This window comes from Excalfactoria chinensis, chromosome 19 (genome assembly GCF_039878825.1).
Source record: "Excalfactoria chinensis isolate bCotChi1 chromosome 19, bCotChi1.hap2, whole genome shotgun sequence".
Taxonomy (NCBI): domain Eukaryota; kingdom Metazoa; phylum Chordata; class Aves; order Galliformes; family Phasianidae; genus Excalfactoria; species Excalfactoria chinensis.
The window spans coordinates 4102169-4128850 of record NC_092843.1 but is presented as its reverse complement, the minus strand read 5'-3'; the positions used below and the strand labels follow the sequence as shown (position 1 = coordinate 4128850).

At 46.0% G+C, this 26682-nt stretch overlaps 2 protein-coding genes across 5 annotated transcripts in view; one reads left to right on the top strand and one right to left on the bottom strand.

Moving 5' to 3' along the window:
* MYO1C (myosin IC) overlaps nt 1-6934 on the top strand; it is a 50102-nt gene extending 43168 nt beyond the window's left edge. For all 4 annotated transcript variants that reach the window (XM_072353724.1, XM_072353725.1, XM_072353723.1 and 1 more), the window contains 10 exons: nt 237-321; nt 555-714; nt 1185-1268; nt 2041-2134; nt 2230-2285; nt 2633-2768; nt 3589-3659; nt 4045-4142; nt 4352-4451; nt 5368-6934. In XM_072353724.1, coding sequence (XP_072209825.1) covers nt 237-321; nt 555-714; nt 1185-1268; nt 2041-2134; nt 2230-2285; nt 2633-2768; nt 3589-3659; nt 4045-4142; nt 4352-4451; nt 5368-5394 — 911 coding nt within the window. In that variant the 3' untranslated portion in view covers nt 5395-6934. The remainder of the gene's footprint in view (nt 1-236; nt 322-554; nt 715-1184; nt 1269-2040; nt 2135-2229; nt 2286-2632; nt 2769-3588; nt 3660-4044; nt 4143-4351; nt 4452-5367) is intronic.
* Nucleotides 6935-7375: 441 nt separating this feature from the next.
* On the bottom strand, nt 7376-26669 carry YWHAE (tyrosine 3-monooxygenase/tryptophan 5-monooxygenase activation protein epsilon). The gene is made up of 6 exons (XM_072353886.1): nt 26435-26669; nt 18033-18232; nt 13470-13576; nt 12591-12797; nt 11727-11863; nt 7376-8353 (listed from the first exon to the last, which is right to left on the bottom strand). Exons 1-6 carry the CDS (start codon nt 26496-26498, stop codon nt 8301-8303), a joined length of 768 nt encoding a protein of 255 aa, XP_072209987.1. The 5' UTR covers nt 26499-26669; the 3' UTR covers nt 7376-8300.
* Between the last annotated feature and the right edge of the window lie 13 nt (nt 26670-26682).

The following is a 26682-nucleotide window of genomic DNA, read 5'->3' as shown; positions in this document are numbered from 1 at the left end:
CACACAACAGCCTCTGTTACAGCACTTCCCATCTACCAGTGCTTGTTATTGCCATTTATCCACCTGATTATATTGTTTAAAATTGAATTCTACTCTTTTCCATGTGCCACTGTAAAGTCTGGTGGTGTTTTGTTGTGATAGAGTGCATTTTGGGGCACCCTGCTGGCAGTTGTGTGCGATGTCGATATTGCAGTGGAGGAGCTCACTTAGTGTAATGTTCTGTGTGTCGTTTGTAGCAATAGCCATCCAGTCCTGGTGGCGGGGAACCCTGGGCCGCAGAAAAGCTGCCAAGAGGAAGTGGGCAGTACAGACGATCAGAAGGTGGGTAAAGAGAAATCTAAGCCCCTGATTGGGTGCTTGTTTCCTAATGAGAGGGTGGTAAGAATGAAGTTTCTTGTCACTGCAGCGTCAGGGATGTTTATTAGTAGGTTAATATTCAGTTAATATTTTCAGCTATAGCTGAAAGTTCACTGGGGAACTCAGAGACGGTTGGATTGGAAGAGACCTCTAAGTACCTCTCATATCAACTGCTCCTGTTCTCATCTTTCCCTCAGGTTCATTAAGGGCTTTATTTACCGGAATCACCCTCGCTGCCCAGAGAACGAGTATTTCCTGGATTACATCCGCTTCTCCTTCCTGATGAACCTCAAACGTAACCTGCCAAAGAACGTCTTGGACAAATCATGGCCAACCCCTCCTCCATCGCTCTGTGAGGTACAGCCGCACCACATATGGCATAATGAAGGCTGTAGGCCACAAAGGCCTGAGGGAGACCTTCTCACTCAGGTTTCGCTTTAGATTAGCATCCGTGCTAGTAGAACTAAGACACCACGTATGTGTCGCAAGCATGTCTGTAAAGTTATTGGAGATACAGCAGTGAACTGCACTTGGCAGAGAAACAGAACATGGCAGTAAGTCCCAGTTAGCTCATCCAAGGGCCCCTGTTTGTTTGGACTGTGTAAGTACAGTGGGAAGCAAGGAAGGGCATAACCATGTGAATTATGCACCTCAGCTGGAGGACGGGGCTGGACAAACTGTCTCAGAGGGAAAACAGACTTCCTATTAATTACGTAGTTCTACAAGTATATCAATTCAGCTGTGAATTTGCTGCAGTTGTTTCCCTTCTCCTCACCGCTTGCATTGGTTTGTCTGTGTTCTCATGTACTTTGTGAAACCTCCTCCAGGCATCCCAGCTCCTGCGCCAGTTATGCATGCAGAACATGGTCTGGACCTACTGCAAGAGAATCAGCCCAGAGTGGAAGCAGCAGGTATGTGGCAATCTGCATTCCTTCACAGACCAAGATGGTGTTACTGACATGATTTTTCATATGGAAAAAGCTCAGTGCAAGGTGATAATAGGAACCATTTCCATTAAGCAGCAGATGTTGCTGTTTAGAGAAATGGCAGCAATTAGTTCCCTTAAGGCCTTGTTCTTAATTAGATAGTATACCATATTGCTTATGAAGGCCTGCAAAGTATTAAATGCGTGTAATAAAACACTATAGGTGAGTCAGTGGCTGAGCCTGTGATTAAGGACACAGGATTAATATAAGCCTTTAGAGAGGCAGAAATGCAACAGAACGGGCTCTTTCCCAAGCAACCAAGACTTGCAGACATTCCTTATCCACATTTTTACCTGTAAATCACCTCCTGCACTTCACACTCCGTAACAGCATCCATAATGTTAAATTAACCCTATAGAAAGCAAAGGGATTTCCTGTTTCCTCATTCTCTAGTTTCTGAATGGGCAGAAGTCAGACCTCAGTACCGGTCATACTGACATCCTGGCACTCTGAAAAGGGCCAAAGGTTTAATGGTGAATCACCTTCTAAACAGGAACTCCCATGGCAATACAGCAGCTAACAGTGTTACTGTTTGTCAAAGGATAAGGGAGAGAACATTGAGGAGATGAGGGAGTGGGAACAGACGTTTAACACTGCACCAATGAGGATGTAACTTCTTTTGTCTCCTTGAAGACAAACACATTTTATTTGAACAGAGATTTTCTATTAAACAAGGATCCATCTTTTGTCCTTGCAGCTGGAACAGAAAGTCATTGCCAGTGAGATTTTTAAGGGTAAAAAAGACAATTACCCTCAGAGCGTTCCTCGACTCTTCATCAACACGCGACTTGGTGAGCAGGGGGTGCAAAGCTGGGAAGAAGGAAGGGGGATTATTGACTCCTCTCTTGCTAGAAGCTTCTTTCTGATCCCCTTCTTTTCATTTTAGGTAACGAAGAGATAAATGCTAAAGTCCTCCAGGCTTTAGAAAATGAAGCAATTAAGGTGAGATGCACGTCCTAACAGTGTTAGCAAGTTTTTGTCAGGTTAGATTTCTGAATGTAGCAGGAAGTTTACGGTAATATTAAGCTTTGGAGCTGGTCTGCGTGAAGAGCTGATGGATCAGAAATACAAGAGGAAGGTTTTGGCGAGTGATGTCAGATAGAACTGAAGGATGCAGCCAGCACTGCTGCCCATGGTGCTTTGAGATGCTTAAGGGGGAAAGGAGGAGAACAGTGAAGAAATCTACACAAAGTGAAATGAAATCTGGGCCTTTCAAGCTCTCTGGGCTATTTGGGAGACAGCTGCCAATTAAACAAACTGCATTTTAGCACTGATAACACTTATTTCAGTACGCAGTTCCTGTGATCAAGTATGACCGGAAAGGATACAAAGCAAGATCACGGCAGCTGCTGCTCACCCAGAACGCAGTCGTCATTGTTGAAGACTCCAAAATCAAACAACGGATTGACTACACCAACCTGACAGGTGAGTGAGAACATACACGGGGTGTAGCTCGCTGCATTTTAACCAGTGTGATAGAAAAATAAATGGCCAGGACAAAGACCAACGGGTTAAGAGTGAAATGATTACAGAAAGTATTTGTCAGTTCAGGACATCTTGGACGTGGGCATTTCTAACATGACATTCCATAAGATGTCACTGAAGTTACTCAACTCATCTCTCCAGAAACTTCTCCAAAGCCATTTCCCAACTGCAGGCGGTTGCACCATCATTGCAGGGATGCTGCCTTTCAGCCTCTCAATATCTGACATGGATTTGATTCTTTTAGAGGGTGAACTTTATCAAAGAGCTGCTCTGTGTGTCTGATACACAGCAGCCATTACTCGTCTGTCCTGTCTGAAACCTTTCAGCTCCAGCTGCCAGCATGGCCAGCACTCCTTGCAGCCCATTCCCCAGGGCAGGTATCTATTGCACTTGCAACTGTCACCATTGAAAATGGTGGGGTTCCAGGACTCCCTTAAGATGGTACTACTGCACATCTCTATGTTCATTTCTGCTCGGTTACCTCAACTGGCACAGCTAATCCATGCACCTCTACTGCCAAGGTTTTAAACCAAATCCAGAGGCATGTGAAAGTTCCTTCTTCATACGAAAGAACGCAGCTGTAACAGCTATAAGCTGATTCTGTCACCTTGCAGCCTCTCTGCTGCTGTGTTGGCACGGAGCTTCTCAGCCGTTGGGTTGTGTGGGAGCAGCAGTTGCTGCACTCCTGGGAGAGGTTTTGCAATGCACACAAGAGCTGGCAGCGTCAGGTCAGGTGTCAAATGGTTGCTCTCTATTGCAGGCATCTCCGTCAGCAGCCTGAGCGACAACCTGTTTGTGCTGCACGTGCACTGTGAGGACAACAAACAGAAGGTAGTTGGACTCATCCAGCATTTCTCCAACCATCTCTAGGAACTGTTTTAGAGGCACAAAGAGCAGAAGATCCAGGGTGGAGGTGGGTGGGGGAGAAGCACACGTGGGGGTTTGAGCAGCCCCAGTATGAACTCACTTTGTGCCAGCTTTAAGTAGAATTTCGTTTACATTTTGTGCTGATAAATGGGATTCACCAATGACTGACAGGAGTGTCGTGTCCCCTTGCCCCCATTACTGTTACCTTGTGAATGAAGTAACTGCTGTCAGTGCAGTGTGACCTGAGAGATGTTTTCCACACTGACCTGTTGGAGATAGAACTTCAGAACAATGATCTCGGTGCGGTCACTGAGAAGCCACGATCACAAACATTGGTTTTCCATCCTAGGGTGACGTTGTACTTCAGAGCGACCACGTGATAGAGACGCTCACAAAGACAGCCATGCGGGCAGACAAAGTTAATAACATCAACATCAACCAGGGCAGGTGAGTGAAGCTGTGCAGGCCCAGCCCTGCTCAGGAGCCGCTTCATTTTTGTGTTGGTTCAGCATCACAGGGCTACAGGTATACGTGTGTCATCAGAACATAATTAACGAAGCCTCTGTTTCCTTGAGCAAGTACACCTATAGCCATTAAGCACCAGTGCAGTGGAGCCACACATTCTAATCATGTTTCTTACCTGCTTGTCTCTGCAGCATAAAATTCACAGTCGGTCAAGGCAAGGAAGGAGTCATCGATTTTATATCAGGCTCAGAACTGCTCATAGCCAAAGCCAAGAACGGCCATCTAACAGTGGTGAGTACAGGCCGGGACTGGTAAGAAAAGTTACACACGGTGCAGCAGAGCCCAGACCTCGGCACTAGGCCACATTCACTGCAGACAGACACGTGCCATCATTTCCCTGCTGAACACACTGCCCTGCTCCAGGAACCCTCTCCCCACTTGGAGTCCTGCACTTTCTCCTCCTACGGTCCCAGGAGGCTGCCAGCCTTGCTCAAACCCAAGTAATGGTCCTATCAGTCACTTGGGTTCTTTTACACGATTCTGTCTTTAGTGCAAGTCGAGTTTTAAAGGACTTAAAAAACACAAGAAGAAAAACAATTCTTCCCTTTTGGAATTGTTTGTGGTCAGAAATGAATCCAGAACCTCTTATTACAGCACCAGTGCTGAAAGATCCCCTGCCCTACTGCAGGATGGCCGCTGTCAGAAATGGATTCAGCATTCCCACTTTGCTCACACAAACCTGCCCTGTAAAGCCCAGAGTCCTGTCAGAGGCTTTCCCTGCTCCATGGAACACCTACCAGCTCTACACAGACTGTATTTGCTCGAGCACACTGCAGTGAGGATCCCACCTCTCTCCCTTTGCTATCAGCAAACCAAACTAAGAAACGCATCCTTTTTCCTCCAGCCCTTTCAAACCATCCCTAAGATCATTCTCCCAGTTTTGCCCTCCCTCCCGCTGCCCACAGCTCGCTCCTGCAGTGCTGAGCATAGGGAGGTTTGTAGGATAACAGCATCACTTCTCCCAGTGAGCAGCCAGGACCTGCTTGTGTCCTGCTGAGAGCTTCACTATTCCCACAGAGGGAGCTTTACGTAGCCATAACATCCCCCAAAGCTCGTTCTGCAGGCCGGTCTTTGGTGAGCTTTAAGGATATTCATGAGCTAAAGCCATTGCAGCACCTGTTTCTAGCTTGTCTGTCTTCTCCTGCAGGTTGCACCTCGTTTGAACTCCCGATGATAGACGTGCCACCATCACAGAACCCCTTCCTCCATCAGTCTGACTGCCCCCATCCGTACCTTGGCTGGACGTTGATCCCAGCATCCCCCCCCCCCCCCCGCCGCCTCCCTCGCTTTGCTCACTCTGTATCGTTACCAAAGACCTGCACTTCCAGCATCCCCACAGACGCATCTCTTTCTTAACACGAAAGTTCCAAAACAAAGGCCTTCTCTTCCTCACCTTAGTGGCAAACAACACGGGTCCAACTCGATGGCCATGAAACCGTGGCTGACGAAACCTGCTTGGCCGGGCTTTGAGGTAGTTCTGACTCTATTCAAGTTTTAAGCCTTGATGGAAACGACCAAAATTTGTGCTTGGCGTCACCCAAAAGCACAAGCAGAAGAAACGCTGCTCTGCCAGCAGTCACTGAAATGCCAAACTTGACATTCAGAGTGTTTGATGAATGATTGAGATGTTCCGATGCTTTATGTTACAATATTAAAGCCATATCGTGTAAATGAGTAAAAAACAAACCCAACCCTGTAAATACTTTATAGCTGAATATGAGAGATTTACTACAAGAAACGGCACTGATGTGGAAACTATGTTTTAGATTTGGAATTTCTGTTGTTTTTAAGTTTATGAACAGACTGTATTAACCCGAGGAACCCACCACGTAACCGCACTCATCTGGATACAGCAGCTTTTCCTTTTTGCAGTCACCTCCCCTTTCCTGCAGTCGCAGCCCTGTTTTTATACTGCAGTATCGTAACCGCAGCCCCGCAGCAGAGATCAGCACTTCGTGCACCTCTGGGCTGTAAATGCAGCCTGCAGGCTCAGCCACAGGCTGTGCTCACCAGCTGCTGCCCTTCCTTCCCCACGCAGCCCATCTGGCTCTGAGCAGCACCTGCCCCACGGCTGCTCCTCCCCATCTAAAGTGATTCGGGATAACTGCAAGTCTGAGTTCTCCCAGTAGAGCTGCGATGTTTACCAACAACTCTCGCAACTGCCTTAATGGGGAAGAAATGGCTCCTCAAAGAGCAGCCTTGAGCTGCCAGCACTCTTCTACCCCTGAGCCTGCAGGGCTTCAAGAACGCCTTCAAGTCTGGAGCTGCATCACAGAGCGCCTTCATTTAACAACAAACCCAAACAGCCCCATGGTGGGCAGCTGTGTGTCAGAGCTCCAGCTGACAGCACGTCACAGCTCCAGCTCCAAGTCCAGAGCTCCAGCAGTGCGCTCTGCACTGTCTGCCTTACACATCCTCCATGTGCCACCCCATCCTGCTGCTGTAGCTCCAGTCCCACTGAGCCCTGGATAAACACGTCACCAAACACGCTGCCACTGACAGAACCATCAGCTCCATCTCATGTCTTGTTTCTGACAATATACAGTTACTGAACACTGCCCCGGGCCTGGAATGCCGTATACACTGTACTACATATACACCATATATTGTATATGCTATATAGTGTATATACTATCGATGCTGTATACGCTATTATATAATCTCTTCAAGACTACACTAAATAAATTTTTATGAAGGAAACTCGTCTTTACCAGAGAAGCTGTTTCACATTTGATTGTGGGAGGGACAGGGGGATGATCTGCTTCACACACAGCCCCTCGTGGGCAGAACTCCTGCTGCCTTCTACCACACAGAGCAGATCAGCCCTACAAAGATCCTTCAGCTCCTCAGATCAGCCTCTACAACGTGTTTCCCTTCTCCCATTCAACTGGACAGGCAGAGCCACCCTGCAGAGGCAAGAGAAACCCCAACAGTGCACCAAGAGGGAAGAAAACCTGACCCAGTGGAACAGCTCCGAGTCCTCCCAGCACAGCACAGGCTGCCAAGGAAGCCAGGCTCACCTGTAAGTCCCAACTTGTCTCACAGGAGGAAAACGGAGCTGTTCTTCCTCTCTCTTCCCCCCCTGTCCAAATGTTCCTATTCAAAGCAACACAAGAAAATTACTCTTGCTGAAGTAATATAAAAGAAAGTCATCGTAATATTTGGCATTTTTAATTTAGGTTTGTTTTATTTAAGTTTAATGTTAATTCCATGCTGTGTTTCAGTAAGAACAATACAGATTCTGTATCTGTGGCTCCAGTCAGATATCCAGTAGTACAAATTAGCTTCAAGTTACACATACTGAACAAAAGAGGTTGAGCGAGCGAAGGGAGATGGGGAGGGGGAGGGGGGGGGAAGAAAAGAAAACATATTGAACACGCATGCAGGCTTATCAATGCCACCTTCAATGCTAACCTGCTTGGAGGAAAAGTAAAGAACAGGCAAGAATGAGCAGCCACGGATTGTTGAACTGTTACCAGCACCGCAATTTTCAGCCACATCTCAACAGTTTGGAAGGTTGGTTTTCCTTGTTTCTTTTTGTTCTGATGGTAACCCCACTACAACAGGCGTCCCAATGGGACTCCGAGCTACGCGTCCAATTCAGTTTCAACATTGGTACAAAACTCTGTTTGAACTATTAGAAAAAGAAAGAAAAACGCCACCAAGGCGCTACCTGGGCCAAGGAGCCTCCCCTGCAATCTAACAGCCTCCAGGTGTCACTTCCACCTCTAACGGCCGCCACCACGGCTGGCAGGAGACAACACAGTAATGCTGACAGAGCCTTGATGCAGTCCTGTTAGTGTCTTAAAGAACCTAAAAGCTGGCACCAGTAACATCCACAGACATTCACTCTTGCCTTTAAGAACTTTGAAACTGTGTAAAAAAAAAAACCAAAAAAAACCAAAAAAACAAAACAAAAAATAAACCCAAATAAAAATAAAGAAACCCAACAGGGCAGGAACCTAAATTCTGAGATCCAATGTAAAAGTCAGATTTGGTGGTTCTCAGAGTGACACTGAGGGTTTTTGTGGGGAGGGGGAAGGGTGGTCAGAGATGGGTTCTCTTGTTGGCCTTTGTGTCTCACTGGTTTTCATCTTCCACATCCTGCAGCGCTTCTTTATTCTGTTCTTCACCTACGGAAGCATTCAGAAGGAAGAAGTTAGCTTCTAAACGAGAGAGCTGAGGAAAGCCTTAACAAGCATCTGAGATTAATAGTTTCATGCATTTACACACTCGCTCACACTTGCATGAACGACACACACACTCTTAACAGCCAGATCAGGAGCAAAGCGCTTCCATGGACATGGAGCCTTGGAACCAACTGGTCACAGCGTAACTGCAGCCATCACAGCTCCGTGCTGCAAGGACAGACCATGAAGCACCAGCCCTGAGAGCTGCGGCTGCGTGTGATCAGCCCTGTTGTTGATCAGGAGATGAACAGCCAGGAATAAACAGCTGTAGGTCCACATCCTTTAATCACAGCAGACCTTCCTATGGAGCCTCATTCCTACCCCAGGGATTGCTGAGGACATCAACCAGCTGCCACAAACTGTGCACCAAAAACACTGAACAACACCCATGTGTTTTCACTCAACCTCAACAACTGCAACTGACCGCAGTCCAGTTTCCAATACTGCACTGTTGGCACATAAATGCCCTTCCCTGCTGCAAAACCCAACGTGACAAGAGATCCTGGGCTTGGGTTTATCAAGAATGATTTGTGGAAATTCCTGTGTGTGGAAATGCAGCTGGTTTGGACACATCCAACCAGGCTGCAACACGCAGTGCAATGGAAGCCCATTGAGAAGGGCTCAGGCAGGAGGTGTTCTGCTGTACTGCTGCTGCCCCGGGGAGGTGCATGCAATGCCTCCTGCACTGCTCTGCTACAACAGGGAGAGGTTACCGCACTGCAGATAGGGCCGCACTACAGGCACCATTCAGCCAACTGACAGGAAACTGAACAAATGCTTTCACAATTATCCCCAGCCAAGTGACACGGCACGGCCCTAAAGGCACGTAAACTGACACAGCACTGCCCTAAAGGCACATGAACTGACACAGCACTGCCCTAAAGGCACATGAACTGACACAGCACTGCCCTAAAGGCACGTGAACAAGAACTGTCCAAAACATAACTTGCAACTAAACACACTCAGATGAGAGGAATGACTTTCAGTACGTTATCAGAGCTCCTGCTCAGAGCACATCCAGGTTCACAATCACCACCAGGCAGGTGTTGGAGGAGCTGGCTTTGTGCTCCAGCAGGGGGTTGGACTAAATGATCTTCTGAGGTCCCTTCCAGCCCCAGACACTCTGTCAATGCAGGCTACACGGTGTCCAACAACATCATGATTTACATAGAGAACTACAGAAACAGCCTGTCTAACTGAAGAATGCCAAGACCCTAACCAAAGATGATTAGAAGATCTGAGCATGCTCTTGCCAATGCACTGAAGCAGATAGTCCTGTAACAGGCAACAGTGGAAGTACTTTTCATGCCTAAATAGTCTCAATATTCCACCCAGGAATGCAGCTCAATTCCCAAACACTGGGGTTATGCTGGAACTCAGTTACATGTATCAGACCTGAGCAACAGGTCAGAGATCAGAACATGGCTTAGGCCTGGAACGGAGCCCAAGATACAAGCAGTTTGTCAGCAGCAAAACAGTGAGAGAGGCAAGCATGATTAGTGGTCAGAGGAAAACTGACGCTGCAAAGCTCAGTGAGGCACGGCAAGGACTTACAAAGTAGACTTTTTAGGAAAAGAACAGTTGGACTTTCCTTTAGGAATCTATACGGCAGGAAAGAAGGGGAGAATAGGAATCATATGAAGATGACGTCACGAGCATTGAAGTAAACTAAACAGCTTGTTTGTGGCACGGTTCAGACTGGAACATGAAGTGAAAAGGGGCAGCAGCTGAATAAAGCTCCATTCCAGAACGTCATTGCGATCTATGCGACCGAGTCCAAAGGTGGGCAAAATGAGCACAAGGCTTTTCTTAAAGTCACCAGCAGCCCTCAGGAGGGCAGTAACAGTGAGCACTGTTCTGAATGCCACCATTAATGGCTGCCTGTGCTCAAAGGCTCTGGCCCATTTGGGGACACTGAGTTCTGGATGTAACTGCTTTGAATGCACTCAGTGCATCTACTGAATGCCATAAGGACAACACAGCCTTGCACCTACGTGTGCACACATCACTCAAACGTTGTATTCTTTGGGAACGTGAACTGCAGAACAGTTTGCTCTGTAATCACTGTCCTTCTGGAATGCATCATGAACAGTAACAATGCTGCTCTGAACAGGAACAACAAAACACTGGTTTTCTATGCTGCAGAACTAATGCTGATATGGGAAATCTGGATGGGGATTATGTGCAAAAGGCACGTAAAGAAACTCTGCAAACAGTCTCGTTAAATGCCTGTGGTATGCAATGAGATGTCAGGCAGCTCACGTCAAATAAAGGCTGCTTCTGGAAGATGTTCCAATGCTGCTGCCTCACATCAGCCACCCAGCCCTGTTAGCTGTGCTGAAGCTTCCTTCCCAGTGCAGCCACAGCAAGGGAGGCACCTTGCAGCACTGCAGTGTCAGAGCAGGGTCCACTCTGACCCACCCACACATAAGCCCAAAGAAATCGGGGTAACATTTTAACTGTAGCACCCACACGGTAACACACAGGAAGCCTGCGGTGCTACAGCTGCTTTCAGGGGGGACACAGGACTGGGAAGAGAAGCCCTCTGACCGCCCCCGTGTTGTAAGTCATGTCTTCAATGAGCACCATACAGCTTTTATTAAGTATCTGAAGTCAAGCTGGAATGTTTCAGACCTCTGAGTATTTAAGTGAGTAATACACTTCAAACAGGACTCACCTTCTTCTTTTACCTTAAGAGAAGAAAGAGCTTTTTTAAAAGCTTCATTCTAGAACAATTATTATTATTTTTTCAAACAAAAAAGCACAAATTCGCTCTTTCTGGATAAAGTTGAGTTTAAACTGCCAGTAAGTGAGACAAGGCAAACAAAGCAAATTACACCTGGCACTGGATGCCAAAGTCTAAGAGGAAACAGCCTCCTTAGAACACCAAATAACCATCAGATGCCGGTAAGGAGCACTCCCTGCCCATGCTGGGGACACACACAGCCTCTGCTCTGGCCATGCCCCCTATGGAGGCAGGAGCTGAACATCTGCTGGGAGTACTACAAGAAGGAAAAGCTTTTCAAACATCCAAATATCAGAAGTGACCTGAGAGGATGGAATCAGACCATCAGAATACTTCTCCTGCACTGGAAATTCACATCTGGTTCAAAGGGAGCAACATGAAAGCCACTAACGAAACAGGCTAATTAAGCCACTGCTTTTTACAGTGTTAATAATCTCACACCTTCAAGTGTGAAGCTGAAGAAGTTTCCTTGTTGGTGTTTTTACTGCTGCCATTCATGAGCTAAATATTTCTGAACGTGTTCTGGGCAGGAATGAGGAGACGCAGCAGTTCAGAGCTGAGCTCACTTACCATCACCCTGCATGTCTGAAGTCCATAGTGTCAGGTTATCACGTAACAACTGCATGATAAGTGTAGAGTCCTTATAGCTTTCTTCACTCAGCGTATCCAGTTCTGCAATAGCATCATCAAAAGCTGCTTTCGCCAACCTGTAAGCACAGAATAAATCCCATTGAACATAAATTAGGAAAGGGAATTCAGAAGCCTACACAGCGAACCTACTACTCAGTTCCCATGTTCTAGTTGGCTGTATGACAACCACAGCCTCTATCAGTCTTCAAAACTGACTACTTTGTGTGCCTAACAACAGTACTGACTCAACCTGTGTCTCCTTCAACATTACTACACCCTGCAGCACTGCTGTTTGCTAAAAGCTTTAAGGAAGCATCCACTGAACCTGCAGTGACAGGATTGAAACGCACCATTTGCCTTGTTCCTCGTTTTTATGCCCACACAAACTAAATCTCTGAAGACAGATGAGATCACAGCTCTGTAGATGTCACTCATTTCTGTGCCCATGACCTCTCACACGTTGTATAAGACTTGTGTAAGAGCCAACAGCAAGAGAGGCGAGCTGAGTTACCTCACACTTCTTGCAGGACACGGACATGCACAGAGTTAACGTGCAAGCTGCCAGGCTGCCATTGGTTCACTGATTCAAAGTTAATGCTATTCTGCTTCTCCAGTAATCTACCCTCAGATAAACAAATGCATGTGGGCTGAAAAGGAAAAGCTGAAAGCTATTAACATGACTTAACCTCAATCAAAGCAAAAAAAGCCAACCCAGTGTTTCTGAGTTAAAAGACATTACACCCAACTGGGGGTCACACTCAGCTTATTGAGCACTGACAGAAACCCCAACATCTTCTAAGTTACCTGCAGGCACGATCAGGAGAATTAAGAATTTCATAGTAGAATACAGAGAAGTTGAGGGCAAGTCCTAGGCGGATAGGATGTGTTGGTGGGAGTTCTGTCATTGCAATATCACTAGCAGCCTTGTAAGCCACCAAGCTGTTCTCTGCAGCCTCCTTCCTGTCATTTCCTGTGGCAAACTCAGCCAGATACCTATGGTAGTCCCCCTTCCTGCAAGCAAGAACAGAACAAGAACTCGTTAGTCCTTCCACACTCAGCCACAAAAACCGCTCAGTTCCAAAACATATTTCATACATTTACACAGTAAGGGATGTTACTGCTGAATTACTGTCCAAACAACAGTGCTTCACTACCTCAGTGAGTTTCAAACCACCAAGCAGGAAAAGGTTTGCATTTAATTTCTGTTGTTCTGGTACAGAAAGCACAGTATTGGCTTCCCCATTACCTACAGATGCAGCTGTACAAGTGTACCTCATCTAACAGTAAGTTTTGTTGAAGGTTTAAAAGTAACCCACAGTAGGGATACTTCAAATAGATGGGACCATTTACAGATAAAGATCCCTTCAAGACTGTATGGTCACAGCTCATACAGGCAAACACTAAAGCAGAGATGAGATCCCTGTATTATCTCAAAGGAAATGCACAACAGTCGTCAGAAGCTCCGACCATCTCATTCTGAACTGGCCTCGAGCTCCTGTTTGCCACTAACAGCCCAAGTGCAAACACAACGGGATGTTCACTGCACACATTGAACAACCCTCCTCTAGGAAGAAATTACTGGCCTTGACTGTGCAGAAAAACAACAACCATTTGTAGCTACTGTATTCTTGTTATCTATTCCAGCTACAGCGTGAAGTCCTCACCTCACATGGCAACACTTACATTTTGTAATAGAAAACCTTGGACTCGCCAGTGTTAGCTGCTGGAATGAGGTGTTTGTCCAGTACATCCAGAATGTCACAACAGATTAACTTCAGTTCAGTCTCAACCTAAAAAGAAAAATAACCACGATGAGGCAAAGTCAGCACTGAGACTAAAAGGCTGTTCCAAAAATAATATCAAACAGGTGACAAAAAAAATCCAAGGAGGGGGAAGATGAGAAAAAAAACAGAATAAAAGATTCAGCTGTTCACATGAAACAAAAACAGCACGGGGCAACCAGCTGGGACACAGGGAGGCGAGGACTGATGGATGATGAAACGCACAACCTAAGAATGGAATTGCAAATTCCCTGGAAAACATCTTGCTGGACAGTTACATTACGTCTGTCTCAGCATGTAATTCCTTACTGCAAGACTTGCACAACCAATGCCTCACATTTATGAGCCCGGAAGGCTGTCCTGAAGTGGTCATGGTGAAGGGGAACAATTTGAATGCAGTTAAGAGAGGTCGGCTCAACTCCATCTCACCCTTGGGGTTAAGCTACACATTCACAACAGGCTTTCACTGCCCACCTGGGACACAGAGAGCCCTGCAACACACAGAGCCCTACAACACAAATCCTGTAACAACAGATCAAAAATGGCACAGACAGAAGAAAAAAGATACAAAGTTCAGAAGCAGGCAATAAAACAAGCAAAGCACAGCAGAAACCATTCATATTAACAGCAAGGTCAGCAACAAAGGAAAGCCAATATACAAAAGTCTTATATGAGACTTTAATGGCCATGGTTGGAAATGGTCACATCACTTTTCCTTCCTGATTTAGAACATAAAACAAGGGTTATAAGGTTGGTTTCTACCATAGGAAATGTCACACCTGAAAGCAAAGAAGTGAAGCACCTTCAAGAAAAACAACCTAAAAACTGTCTTTGCACATCAGCATTGCCCACAACAGGTTTGTTCCCGGCATTCCTCATTACTCACAGTAGGAAGGGTTGGCAAAGTGCACAGCAACCCACTGCTGCTCTCTCACAATTTAGCATTAACTTGCATAGTAACAGCTAGAGACAAATTCAGCTCAAACCACTGTCAGGTTCCATACAGCAGAGGTTTTCAAAGGAAGGCACCAACACCAGCTTCAACGAACCAGGAGCTGCACATCTCACACCACAGGGCAGCCCCGTCAGCTCAGTGCCCTTCTCCACCCATGCAGTTTTCTTTCACATAACGATGCTCTTACTGTGCAAAATCACTACAGAGCTCCCAGACCATCGCTGCCTGTACCCACCCCCAGCCTCAAGAGCTGTAAAGCTGCAGATCTAAAAGAAGTTAAAACTGGCACATTCCAATTTGCACCAAGTTACTGAACAGACACGGAAAAGCTCCTTCAGGTAAATTCATCTACGGTAAATGTCATACACAAACAATGTTGGGATGCCCTAACGTTCAGGTGGGGAGTTAAATGCTATACTTAATGCTTAAGGAAGTTGCTGAAATATGGTCACTTGAAGTATCTACTTCATATATTCTTGTGCTACAAAAGCTATAAAACCTTTGCCAGCAGTCAGTTCCTGCAAACTTCTTTCCTCTTGATCCTCTTTCTCAATGACTTCTTTTGCAGAGAGATCTTCAGCAAAACTGCAAAGAATTAAATCAGTTTCTGATCTTCTTTTGTTAAACCATACATGTACAAAGTTCCATTTCATCTCAGACCTTTTTCAGCTGCGTTTCAAGGATCACTCACACGAGTTACCAGAGATCAGCTGCTGACCAGGGCAATGTACATACCCTGATCAGGCTTTAAACTTAGAAGCTTTCATACAAACTGAGTTAAGAACAAAAAGAAAACGATACCTCCCCCAAACCCCCCACCCCCCTCCCAAATCCTAAGAGGTCTTTTGCAAAAAAGATCTTCTCTCAACAGACCGGATCACTGAGCTCTGCAAAGCCAGTGCAGGAGCCCACACTAAGCCTGTTCCGAGCACTTGGAACAGGTAGTTTTACTGCTCAAAATACAACACACAGAACTACAGGCTCTGACTGGCAAGGAGAGATGGCTCATCCCAGTACATGAGCAGTCACAATCCACTGTGCATCTCTGTTTTAGTAGCAGTGCTGGATTAAGCAGATTTCAGATTGTGTTCTCAGCTCTGCAGGTACAGAACCCTGTAACCACCTGGTGGCTACAACAAAGAAACTGACTGGAAGCCACCAGGTGGTCAAGGCCTGTACTAATTCCTTGCCCCAGTTCAGTATTTAGCCCACAGAAGAGCTGTGCCTCATAACTGGGATGCAACATGAAACCAATGCAATCGGCAGCAGCTTTGAAGCCTGTGAGCTACCTTCCTCCTTGTGCCCCTGAAAAATGAAGAGGGCATTAACACACAGCCTGATGTGATGCATGAAGAGGTGAAGGTAGCCTGGCAGCTTCCCACAAGCCCAGCTTGTTAAGCGCAAGCACTAGAAAAACATGTAAATACAGACCTTAAGGGGAAGGTGAATACTTGTCCTATGCTATTAGTGAAGGGATTTGCTCTTAGAGCAAGGACGTGAGCTGCATCATCTGCAAATGAACACTGCTTCATCCGCTCAAGGACAAGCTGAGAAAGCCTGTGTTCTCATCCACAGAGATGCAGTGGAGCCAGGAGCTCTGCTTCTGCACATCCACATGGCCACACATCCAAAAAAAAGCAGGAATCACATAGGCAGCATTTTTTCCACATGGTTACGATGTGCTCTGCTACATCTGTCTTAACATCTCACACCATCACCCCTTGAGATCTTCCCCAAGTCACACTGGCAAGGAACTTAAAGTCTGTGGAGTTTGAACCCAACCAAAGTGTTAAATTGGAACAAATACCAATACAGACAAAAAACATCCATCGCTTGCACACAAACTACATCTCTCATTTCAACTCAAGCAGCAATTTCTAGCTGTGCAAGCCCACTGCTGGTTCTGCTGACAGGGGAGGATTTCTCCACTGGCAACGCTCCTCTCCACTCCGCAGGACCTTAAACTTGGCCTGTCCACCCCCAAAAAAAGCACTTTTCTCCCCTTCTCCTTCCCCAGAGTCTCACAAGGATGGGAAGGATCTCTTAACAAGATTCAGCTCAAAATCAGGAATGCAGCAACAGCACGTATTTGTCAACATGGCAGGTAGTAAGCAAAGTAACCCCAACTCTCCAGACCTTATCTGCTCCCCCAGGCACCAAGTACAACAGCAGGGCAGTTCTGCAGCAAAAGAGAAGCTGAACCCAAACCTCTGTGTATGTTCTTTAGGCCCTTACTGCTCAAATTCTGCCTTGACAATCCAATTAATGCTCTCCACATATCAAATAGTCTTCCAGTAGCTACAAACAGAACTCAGCCTTCAGCTACAGTCAACAGCATGAGCCTCTTGGAGCACTCAGGCAGACACATCTACTCTTTCTTCAGCATGGAAATGCACTCCTGTGCTCCCCACAGCATCCTTAAAGCTCACAGCACCCAGAAGGACCTGAGATGGCTCTTCCCTTGAAGAATTTAACAGCTGAAAGTACTGTTGTACAGCAGTGCATGGCCTGTACATTTATCTCAATACACTACTCTGAGGAGTGTATGTGTGTATAGTTCTTGCTCACCAGTCTGTTCTGCACAGCACTTTCTTGCTTTAAAAAGAGATGCAGAACAATGTTTTTTCATTGTCTCTGGAAGGACTGTAAAAAGTCTTTTCACTATTAAAGGATCTCTGGAAAAGACAGTAACTGCCCACAAAATGCTAAGCAATAAAACCCGAAAGCATGAAGTTTAAGACAAATGATACTGTCTTAATTTATATGCTCTACTAGGAAGATTTTAGATACCCATCAAGAAATGGTATTTGGGACTGTATGTAACTGGCAGAGCTGCACCCCATGAACACGCCAGCATAAAATTAGAAACTCAGAACTTGAACAATTCCACGGAGCAAACAAAATGCTATGAGTCAAAAGAAAACAGTCCAGAGCCATTCTTCAGAAAAGAGTTCCAAGCCAACACAGTTTCCATTGGCAGCATATGAATCAGTGCCAGGTAGTTAAAAGAGACACTCCACTGTTTCTCTGGGAATGAAGATGGGAACCGTGGAGGCACTTATCCTGCAGTGATGGATCTGAAGTCTCTGCAGAAAAGGACTTCAGTTCTACATGAGTGTCTGCTCCACATTAAACCATCACTTAAGGAGGCCAGGGTTGGGGGGGGGAAGGGGGGAAACAGCTCACTGTTCTAATAGCCAACAGTTTCATTAGCCCTCACTGATGAAAGGCTCAGCTCACTCCAAGTTCTCCATTTTAGGTAAAGCTGCACAGGCTGACTAGACTCACCATTCAGTTATTTCCATCTATTCTTCCCCCCTTTCTGAAGGGAGAAAATAGCAAGGCCCTACAGCTCATTACACATCCAAGTTTCACAGTTGAGATGTCCAGAATATCTTAATATTCCCTGTTCCTATAAACACAGGAGTGCTTAAGCTTAAGGGTAGCAAACCCAGAGTCCAGATCTTCCTAGCTAAATGGCACTACGCTGCAGCACCAACTACATCTTACCATTTGCCGATATTCCCGAATCATTTTTAATTTATCTTCTCCTCCTTTGTTTTCTTCTTTCTGTTCAATGCTGCTGATTATTCTCCAGGAAGCTCTTCTGGCTCCAATCACGTTTTTATATGCAACAGAAAGCAGGTTTCTTTCTTCCACTGTCAACTCCACGTCCATTCCAGCAACTTTCTTCATTGATTCAACCATTTCTAGGAAGAAAAGGTCATGCAGTTATTCTCAACATTAAAGCATCTTTCAAACCATTCACGAGTAGCAGCACATTAATGATAACTTGTCAAAATAGGCTCCCTCCTCCTTTCATCCAGTTACACCTTGCTTTTTATAGAGGAATGCTCCAAACAAGTCAGTGAGCACATACACAAAGAACTACCTGATGCTCTTTTAAACACATTTGACAGGGGTACCCAAAAACATTCAAGACAGTTTGAGACACAAACAAAACCAGTTTAACAGAAGGATTCCATAGAAGCAAGGCAGAAAGAACACTGCTGTTAGGGAAGGTAGTTTAAGTTCCATGAGGAAACCACCAGAAGAAAAATTAACTGCTTAGAGAAGTGACAGGAGAGTCCTCCTGAGGATAAGCAGAGCAGCACCACCCAGCCATGCCAAGCAACTATTTGCACTGGAAAAATAACACAGTAAATGTAATTTGTATTTATAGCTTAAACCGTTTAGAAAAGACTCCCAAACCTCAGGTGAAAAAAAGGATTACTAAATACAGCTTTTCTATGTCCAAGTGAAAGTAAAAACCTGAATTACTTAAGAGAGGCTTTAATCCTTTCATTACCCCCATCACATTATGATTTCCTATAACAGAAAAATAAAGGCTGAAATTATTACATATATGCTAAAAGAGCCTAGTCTGAGACACCCAGAAGCCCTAAGTTACCTCCTGCTAACAAGTGCTTCAGTTCATTCAACCTTTACCTTTCAGCTTCTAGAGCAGATGAGAACCCCACAGACAGGAAAGCCATTAACAAGTAAGACTGAGCCCCCTGCAGCACCCTAACCCTATCTACCTCACATCCTCATCCTCCCCTACCCCCAAACCTTCACATGTTCTGCTGTATAATGGCAGTAAGAAAGAAGATGCAAGTGAATCTGAATTGTCATTCCCTTCCCCCATCAGGTGCCCAAACTCATCACCTTGGCAGGAAAGAAGCCATTTCAGTAATAGAACTACAGCCTCAATTTTCTCCCTTGCAGGAATGGTGTTATCAGTCTCCAGCAGGTTGCCACATATGCAGGACAATTTAATAGCAGCTCTGTTCTCATCGGGAGTAAAAAACAGCCCTGCCTCTACCAGTACATTCTGCTGCTCCAGCTCATGAAGTAACAAGAAGTGATACTAGGGTAAGTGTTTTCCACACCCTACAGTTTTAAAATGAATTCTTTTTGATGAAGATTGCAGAAAGTCATCTTAAACTGCTCTTTAAATATACTTAACATAAGTACACAGTCTCATAATTTAAACTATCTAACTTAAAAGCAGCTATATAGTTACAGCAACTTAAACAGTGCGTGCTCTAGGATTTCCTTCCTAAAGAGTGACCCTACCATCTATTCAAATCACCTCAAAACTTTCATCTTTTTTCCTTCAATCATGAGTTATGCTCTCGGATTTTGATGTTCCTTACACAGCAGGGGTACATTTAAGGCAGTCTGCCTGCCAGTGTTTGCTCTTGTGAAGGACAATGAACACGAATGAAGACTCGCAGTCCCTGCTAGTTGGATATCTCTGCCAAGCTCCAGCAAGAACCATAAGGCTTGTATTTGAGCTTAATGTTTAACTGCCCTCAGATAAGAAAAGTAATTGAAACTGTGCCGCAGCTTCAGCGATGAACCTGTAGCTGTGACTGCACAGCCCTCCTTTCACTTGTTAGTCATATGAGCTCATGAGCTGAAGAAATACCCCCTAGAAAGTAATGCAGATAACAGAGGAGGCGGTGATGCTGTGCTCTTCATCTTTCATGCTCATTTCCAGGCACTTACCATCACTCTGAAGATCTTTGTTCTGAACGTGACCGCTACCCTTTACCCAAGCACGTACTGTCTGAACCTTTGCATCTCTTTGTACATCACTGTGACATACGTAGGTAATTAAGCACAGAGGTAAGTAACACGTACAGCAAGTTTCTGGGCTCCTACATCCTTGAAAAAGGACCAGGAAATCACACCTGTATGTTCACCAATTGGAAAAAAGCAGCCTTATTCTAGACCAAGAAATATTCCATACAAAGACACACACCCACAAGCAGAACAAGTATTTTATATTCTAGGTGCAGCTTCAGCTGTCTGGAAGATCCTACGCAGATGAAAAGCTTGGAGACAGTTGATGATAAAGTACAAGTCTCAGATTACATCTCAGTAAGAAGGATTATGGCAGCAATGATAAACCTCTGCACACCTCATCTGGAGATGTTAATGCTGCATTACAGAAGCAGCAGCATTACATGGATTCAAAAAGAGCTTGTAATTAAGTGGTTAAGTTCCAGCCTTGTGGCTGTCACCTTATTATGCCACTGTCACATCATGCCACAATCAGATCAGGAAATCCCCGACGTATGAATTGAGAAGATAGGTGAATATTCTGGACATCTACAGACTTCTACCCTTCCCCAGGCCTCTGCCATGGGCTGTTTTTGAGAAGTATTACAACAAATGAACATTTGACTGAGCAGGTTAATACCATCTATGTATTTCATGGGGGAAGAAAAAGCATTTCAGTGAGACACAACACGGCCTATACTTCCACAACAGTCCAACAAAACCTATTAGCTATGCCAGGATGATGGCTGGCTCCTGCTGCTGCTGCTGACTGACCTGCAACCACGTGGAAGACACACAGGGACACAGCCACAGCCTGTGCAGCACAAAGGAATAGACAGGGGCTGCTACACTGAGGGCTACTACTACACTGAGGGTGTGCCTTGGGGCTAGGCCTGAGTTTGGAGTGCCTGCAAATCACAATGAAGCTTTCTAAATCCCTTAAGCATAACTATAGGTTTTCCACCTTTTCCAAAAGGTAGAGGAACAGCCAAAACTAAACTTTTAAATGCTCAGGGTGTATCCATGTCTTTAAAAATAGATATATTAAGTCAAAGGAATTGATCTAAAACACAGTTCCTTGAAAGCACAACCGGGGAAAAAAGAACAATACAATGCAGTACTGTAGTTCTATGGGTGGACTGCAATCCATCACAAAGCAGAGAAGCCTCCAGAACAGACAAGGCTTGTGCAAGAAATGGAGCCATTTGCTTTAAATGCTAATGGACCCATACAAAGCCACAAAGTTAATTTACTGTGCACTAAAAAGTAATGGGGGAAGTTTACAAGTGTTGAGAAGCACAGCACTGATAACCATCTATTAGGGCACAAGTGATGAGGAAACAGAGAACAAAAGAACAAAAGAATGAATGGCTCCTTATCAGGAGGGGGAAAAAAAGACACTCCAGGTATTTTCTGTTCCTCAAACTCCAGAAACCTGAACAATCCAGGATCCGGAGCATCCCTTTGTAAGGGAGAGCAGCAGCCAAAACACTACGCGGTTTCTAGAAGAAATACAAGCTTTTCCAAAACAGAAACCAACATTTAACAGCAGATTAGGAAGGAGAATCACTGCATATCAAACAACACCAGAACCGACATGGCAGCTTTATCATTTATGCTATTCGGACTGAAAATGGAAGTCTAGGTCAGTGATTTATAGAAGCGACAACAGAAACCACTTGGCATTTGCCAAGGCACCTCATCAGAGGATCTTTAAGGAATCCTACTGCTATCAGATACAGATCAGATCCTCTCTTGAATGGACACCTGGATGAAAGAGAGCTAATGGGGTATGAATATAGGCTCAGTGTTCAAAGCAGAGTAAGGTCACCAGTGGAACCGCACAGTGATCAGTGCTAGGAAGCACGCTAGCATTTGTAAGTGATACCGAATAAAAGAAAGAGTATTCAATACTAATTTAGTAGTCACAGCAAATTGCTAAGAGCAATAAAGACCAAAGAGAGCAGGAGAAATAATGGCACACGTTTTAGCTATTAAATGACGTGTACCCATGAGAACTACAGCCCAGAGATTCCATTCTCTCCAGCCGTGCAGCCCTCTGATCCATGTGATATCAGCAGGCACCATCCTATTCACTGCAACCATCAGCCCCAAATCCAAGCCAAAAGAAACCAAGGTCTTAACTGTTGGTGCACCCCAGACAATTCCAGCATTTGACTGTATGACTGAACCACACAGTTCTACAAAGCACGCTCCCACTTTAATGCTATTGAAGAAATAGATGATCGAGACCAAATAATTCAAGTAACAGTTGCATTTTCTGCACAATCAATCCAACCAACACGATTTCTAAGTCATTTCTACATCCTCAAGAAGATGTATTTTCCTAAAAGACAGAGGACTTCTAATAACAAAAGAGTCAGTTTGAAAGCACAAACACAAGGACTGAGTCTCATCATACATTTCGGTTTGACTGAGATCTGCTACTTAAGAGTCTCCTAATACAAGAACTTGAGTAAGTTAATGGACACTAACCCAGTATGTGGGATTCCTGCAGAGCACCGAGCCATCCAAGTTTGGATGCTCAACACTTCTGGGATCTCAGAAGTTTCAAGGAGCAAATTATCAAAGGTCTCTCACACAACTCTGCTGGGCAGAGGGGAATTACACCCCTCAGATGCATTTACATTATTTACTTGAAAGAGGACCACTGCAAACTGAAAATTTTGAGCAACTTAATCATTCATCTATCTCACAAGTGAGAATTTGATTCTTCATCAAGCTGTAATTGCAAGTCCTGCTACTGTGAGCCAACTCTTTCTACAAGGAGATTGTAGATCCACACCTTATTGCCTTCAGAGGGAAGGATTGTTTCTCTGGCAATGAGTTAATAGCAACACAGGAGTTACATGTTGACTTGCTGTACTGGGAAATCAGGAGAGCTGTCAATTATCTTCTTCCCAGCTGTAAACAGAGCTATTATCCTCACCTGCTACACCCTGGGTAAACTTCCAATTATGTATTTCAAGATGTGTGGCACAAAACTGCTAGCAGGACTGAAGCACCCACAGGATTCACCCAGAGCTTACCTTCTATCCTAGCATGCTTCTCAACTGATGAGAAGAAAGGTGCTACCTAGCTTCTGCAACGGAGAGTTAGTTTTGACATTCAGCAGTCCGTGACAACGCAGATACATACAATCTCTTGATGTGAAAAAGTAACAAGTTAGTGATTTCATAAACCAATGCAATCTTAACTACTCCAGTTGTTTCCCAGAAAAGACGTTTTATATCTATTACGCAATTGGTAACCATCTTTGAAGGAACTCAAAGGGTTTTCACACAGGGTGGTGACGCACTGAACAGGTTGCCCAAGGAGGCTGTGGATGCCCCATCCCTGCAGGCATTAGAGACCAGGCTGGATGTGGCTCTGAGCAGCCTGGGCTGGTGGTTGGTGACCTGCACATAGCAGGGGGTTGGAACTGGATGAGCACTGTGGGCCTTCCCAACCCAGGTCATTCAGTGATTCTATGAAGTGCAGGGAAATGTGATGTTTTTCCTGAAGTACGATTTGTCACAAAGCTTACTCTAATACAAGTAGGCTGCCCGTCATTTTGTGATCTGTCACGACACGCCCAGGTAGATCTGTACAGATAGACACCCAAATCTCTTACTATCTCTAGGGATCACAGCTTAAACATTACTTACACTGCAGAGGTACCTAAGAAAGTTGTCCTCTTAATCTGGGCCAATATACCAAGGGCTGTACAGACACAGAACTAGATTCCCAACAACTGGCAGGCACAGCCTGCAAGGCTTCAGAACTTAAGTGGGTCATGTAACTAAAAAAAAACCAAAAAACTTGTTAGATGCCTACCTTAGAAGCAGCCTCACATGCCACGGACCACGGCTGTTCTAACCACACAGCACGCTGAGTCCCACTGAGAAAGATGTGGCAGAACGTAACACTATCCTAACATTCAACATCAAAAATTGTCATTTTACATTCATATTCAAGTCACAGAACAGGTTGCTATTCCAGCATATTTGTAGCCAGTACTTACCATCAGTAGTATCTGAAGTTATTAACTATTACCTTACCATCACGTATCTCAAAGGTAAAACTAAAGAACAAAACTAAGCATCACTTCCCCACAGCATTTCATTCACACTGAGTAGCCTCAGCACTTACTTTCATGTAAGTGAGAACAAAATATACTCCTCACTTTTTAATTGCTTCCAGCTGAACAAGAATACAGAATTAGATGCTAAACCTGCACCTACAGTATTTATTTTTCCAGGCCAGGGACACGATAAAGAAGGAGAGCTTTGGAACAGCCAGGAGAATTAAGGGATGCACCTTAAATTTGTTGATTCAACTCCATGCCAACACATTCTGCAAGTCTGAGTCCCACAATATTGCTTTAAAGATAAGAACACTAAGATTATCATTACCTCCTCAGTGAGGATGGTCCCATTACCACTCAAAAGCCACACAGAAACCCTCTAAATTCTGACCTAGGCAATTCATTCCTCAAACATCCATGGGAGCATTGGGATGGAAAGCCCACTGACTGCCTTTGTGTGGCATTTCTATCTCTATCAACCCTTTTTTTTTGGTCAGGAAATCAGGCTGTGCTGCAGATTTCTATGATAATGGGAAGGTCTGATTACTTTCCAATGAAGTGATTTACCATTCATCTAGGAAAGCAGCAGGCAGTTATACCTCAAAAGCTCCCAAGGATGAGGTATCCCCCAAACATCCTTAGCTTGGAGCTCCATTCAAACCACAGCCAATGCTCACCCCTGCGCTGAGGCTCATCTATACCAGGTGGACAAACCCTCCCACTCCACACACACACCCAACTCCTGCAATACTGCTGGATTTGTGGTCTTTGTGGAAGATGGCAGCAAGGAGAACAATGCACCTTCCCACCCCACACTCCTAAGGAGACAAAAAACCAAAAACACCCCAAACCTACAACCCCTCCTCAACCACTTGTACCCACAGATGTTGCACTCCTACTATGAGCTGCATCTTACTTGAAGGGGTGGGCACAAATCACCCCACAAAAACCTGGTTTGGGGGATATTTTTTCCCCTATAAGTCCCTACAGTTAAAACAAGGAGACTATCTGGTTGCCGTCACTCAGTGGGATTCTTATTCCTACCCCATTTCTACCAGAACATTCACTGCAGATGGTCTTAATTACTGCTTCGTTTTAGTTTCTCTTTTCCTCCCCCAAAAGGTGTATGTATTTCTCAGCCGTTTTGGAATCCCGTTATCAGAAGTTTTCTAGGCAGTAACTCAGAGAACAAAGCCTAATTCTCACCAGCTGACTTCCCTGCTCTGGGAAAACCGTGACCAATGAAAGGACCCAAAGCATCTCCCCACTGCTAAATGAAACCTAACTGGACTCCCACCCTTTACACACACTGGCGTTTCTTCCGCTTGAAATGCAGAAACACGAGTCTAAGGGCAGAAATAACAACCCCAGATGATTAACACCATTGAGAAAATTAAAGGCCTTTCCTACTATAGGCAAGAAAAGCACCTTGAAGGGAACAGTCACACGGCAGACATTTTGGGGGCAAGAAATACCATCCAGGACTGCCAGCTCCTTCCCACCGCCCCTTTTTTTCCCCAGATATAAAGGGATCAGGCACGGAGCCCTTATTTCATAAGGCAAACGAAGAGGGGGGGAAAAAAAGAGACCAAGTGGAAATGTAAAATGGTCTGCAATGATTTCCAGCATGTAATGAAAGCATGTGTTCTTCCTTCAGGTAATGACGGGCAGCGCCAGACGGCTGCAGGGCGAGAGCCGTGCCTCCAACGGAAAGCGAAGGGAGAGAAAGAGAAGCGCCATCCCGCTCCCTCGGGCCCCTCCGGCATCGCCCCCCGAGGGCCGGCACGAACCTTCCGGAGAGCGCGGGGCGTTGTCTGCGGCGAACCAACCTCAGCCCCACAGCGCCGAGCTCCGCGGGGCCGCGGCCGGAGGGAAGCGCAGCCCGGGCCGGAAGGAGCCGCCCGGCACCGCCACAGCCGCCCGCACGGCGCGGGGCGGCGGGGTCTCTTTGTCGGACCCCCGAGGCGGGGGCGGCTCCCCCTTCCCCCCCCAGGACTCGCCCTTCGCGGCCGCCATTTTATTCCCGGCTTCTGCCGCCACCGCCCCCCGAAGCGGGCCACGCCCAGGCCGCGGCCGCCCGCTCATTCAGGGCCCCCCATCCCCGGTTCCGCGGCCCTTGGGGCGCTCCCCGTCGCCATTTTGTCGGCGCCCCCCTCCTCCGCCCCTGCCCCCCCCACCCCCGCCCAGCCGCCATTTTGTGGCCGCTCCCTCCCTCTCCCCTTGGCCTTGCACGGCCTTCCCGGCCGGCGCTCACCATCGTAGCGCTCAGCCTGCTCGGCCAACTTAGCCTGATAGACGAGGTCCTCCCGATCGTCCATATCCTGCAGGCGGAGTGGCGTCGGGGAGCGTACGGGGCGGATGGAAGCCGATGGGTCTGGGGGGCTCAGCAGCTACCAGCTCGCTGCTCTCCGGGCAAATATGGCGGCAGCACCTCCTCCCGCTGCATCCGGGCACTTCCACAACCGCGCGCATGCGCCCTCCGGCTTCCCATAGCAACGGCGG

Excerpts from the sequence above, each read along its gene's own strand:
- YWHAE (XM_072353886.1), bottom strand. The coding sequence starts at position 26,498 with ATGGACGATCGGGAGGACCTCGTCTATCAGGCTAAGTTGGCCGAGCAG. Across the intron at positions 11,864-12,590 it reads TCTCCTGATCGTGCCTGCAG|GTTGGCGAAAGCAGCTTTTG; the intron begins GTAACTTAGAAG and ends CTGTGCTTACAG. Across the intron at positions 8,354-11,726 it reads TTCAGACATGCAGGGTGATG|GTGAAGAACAGAATAAAGAA; the intron begins GTAAGTGAGCTC and ends ATGCTTCCGTAG.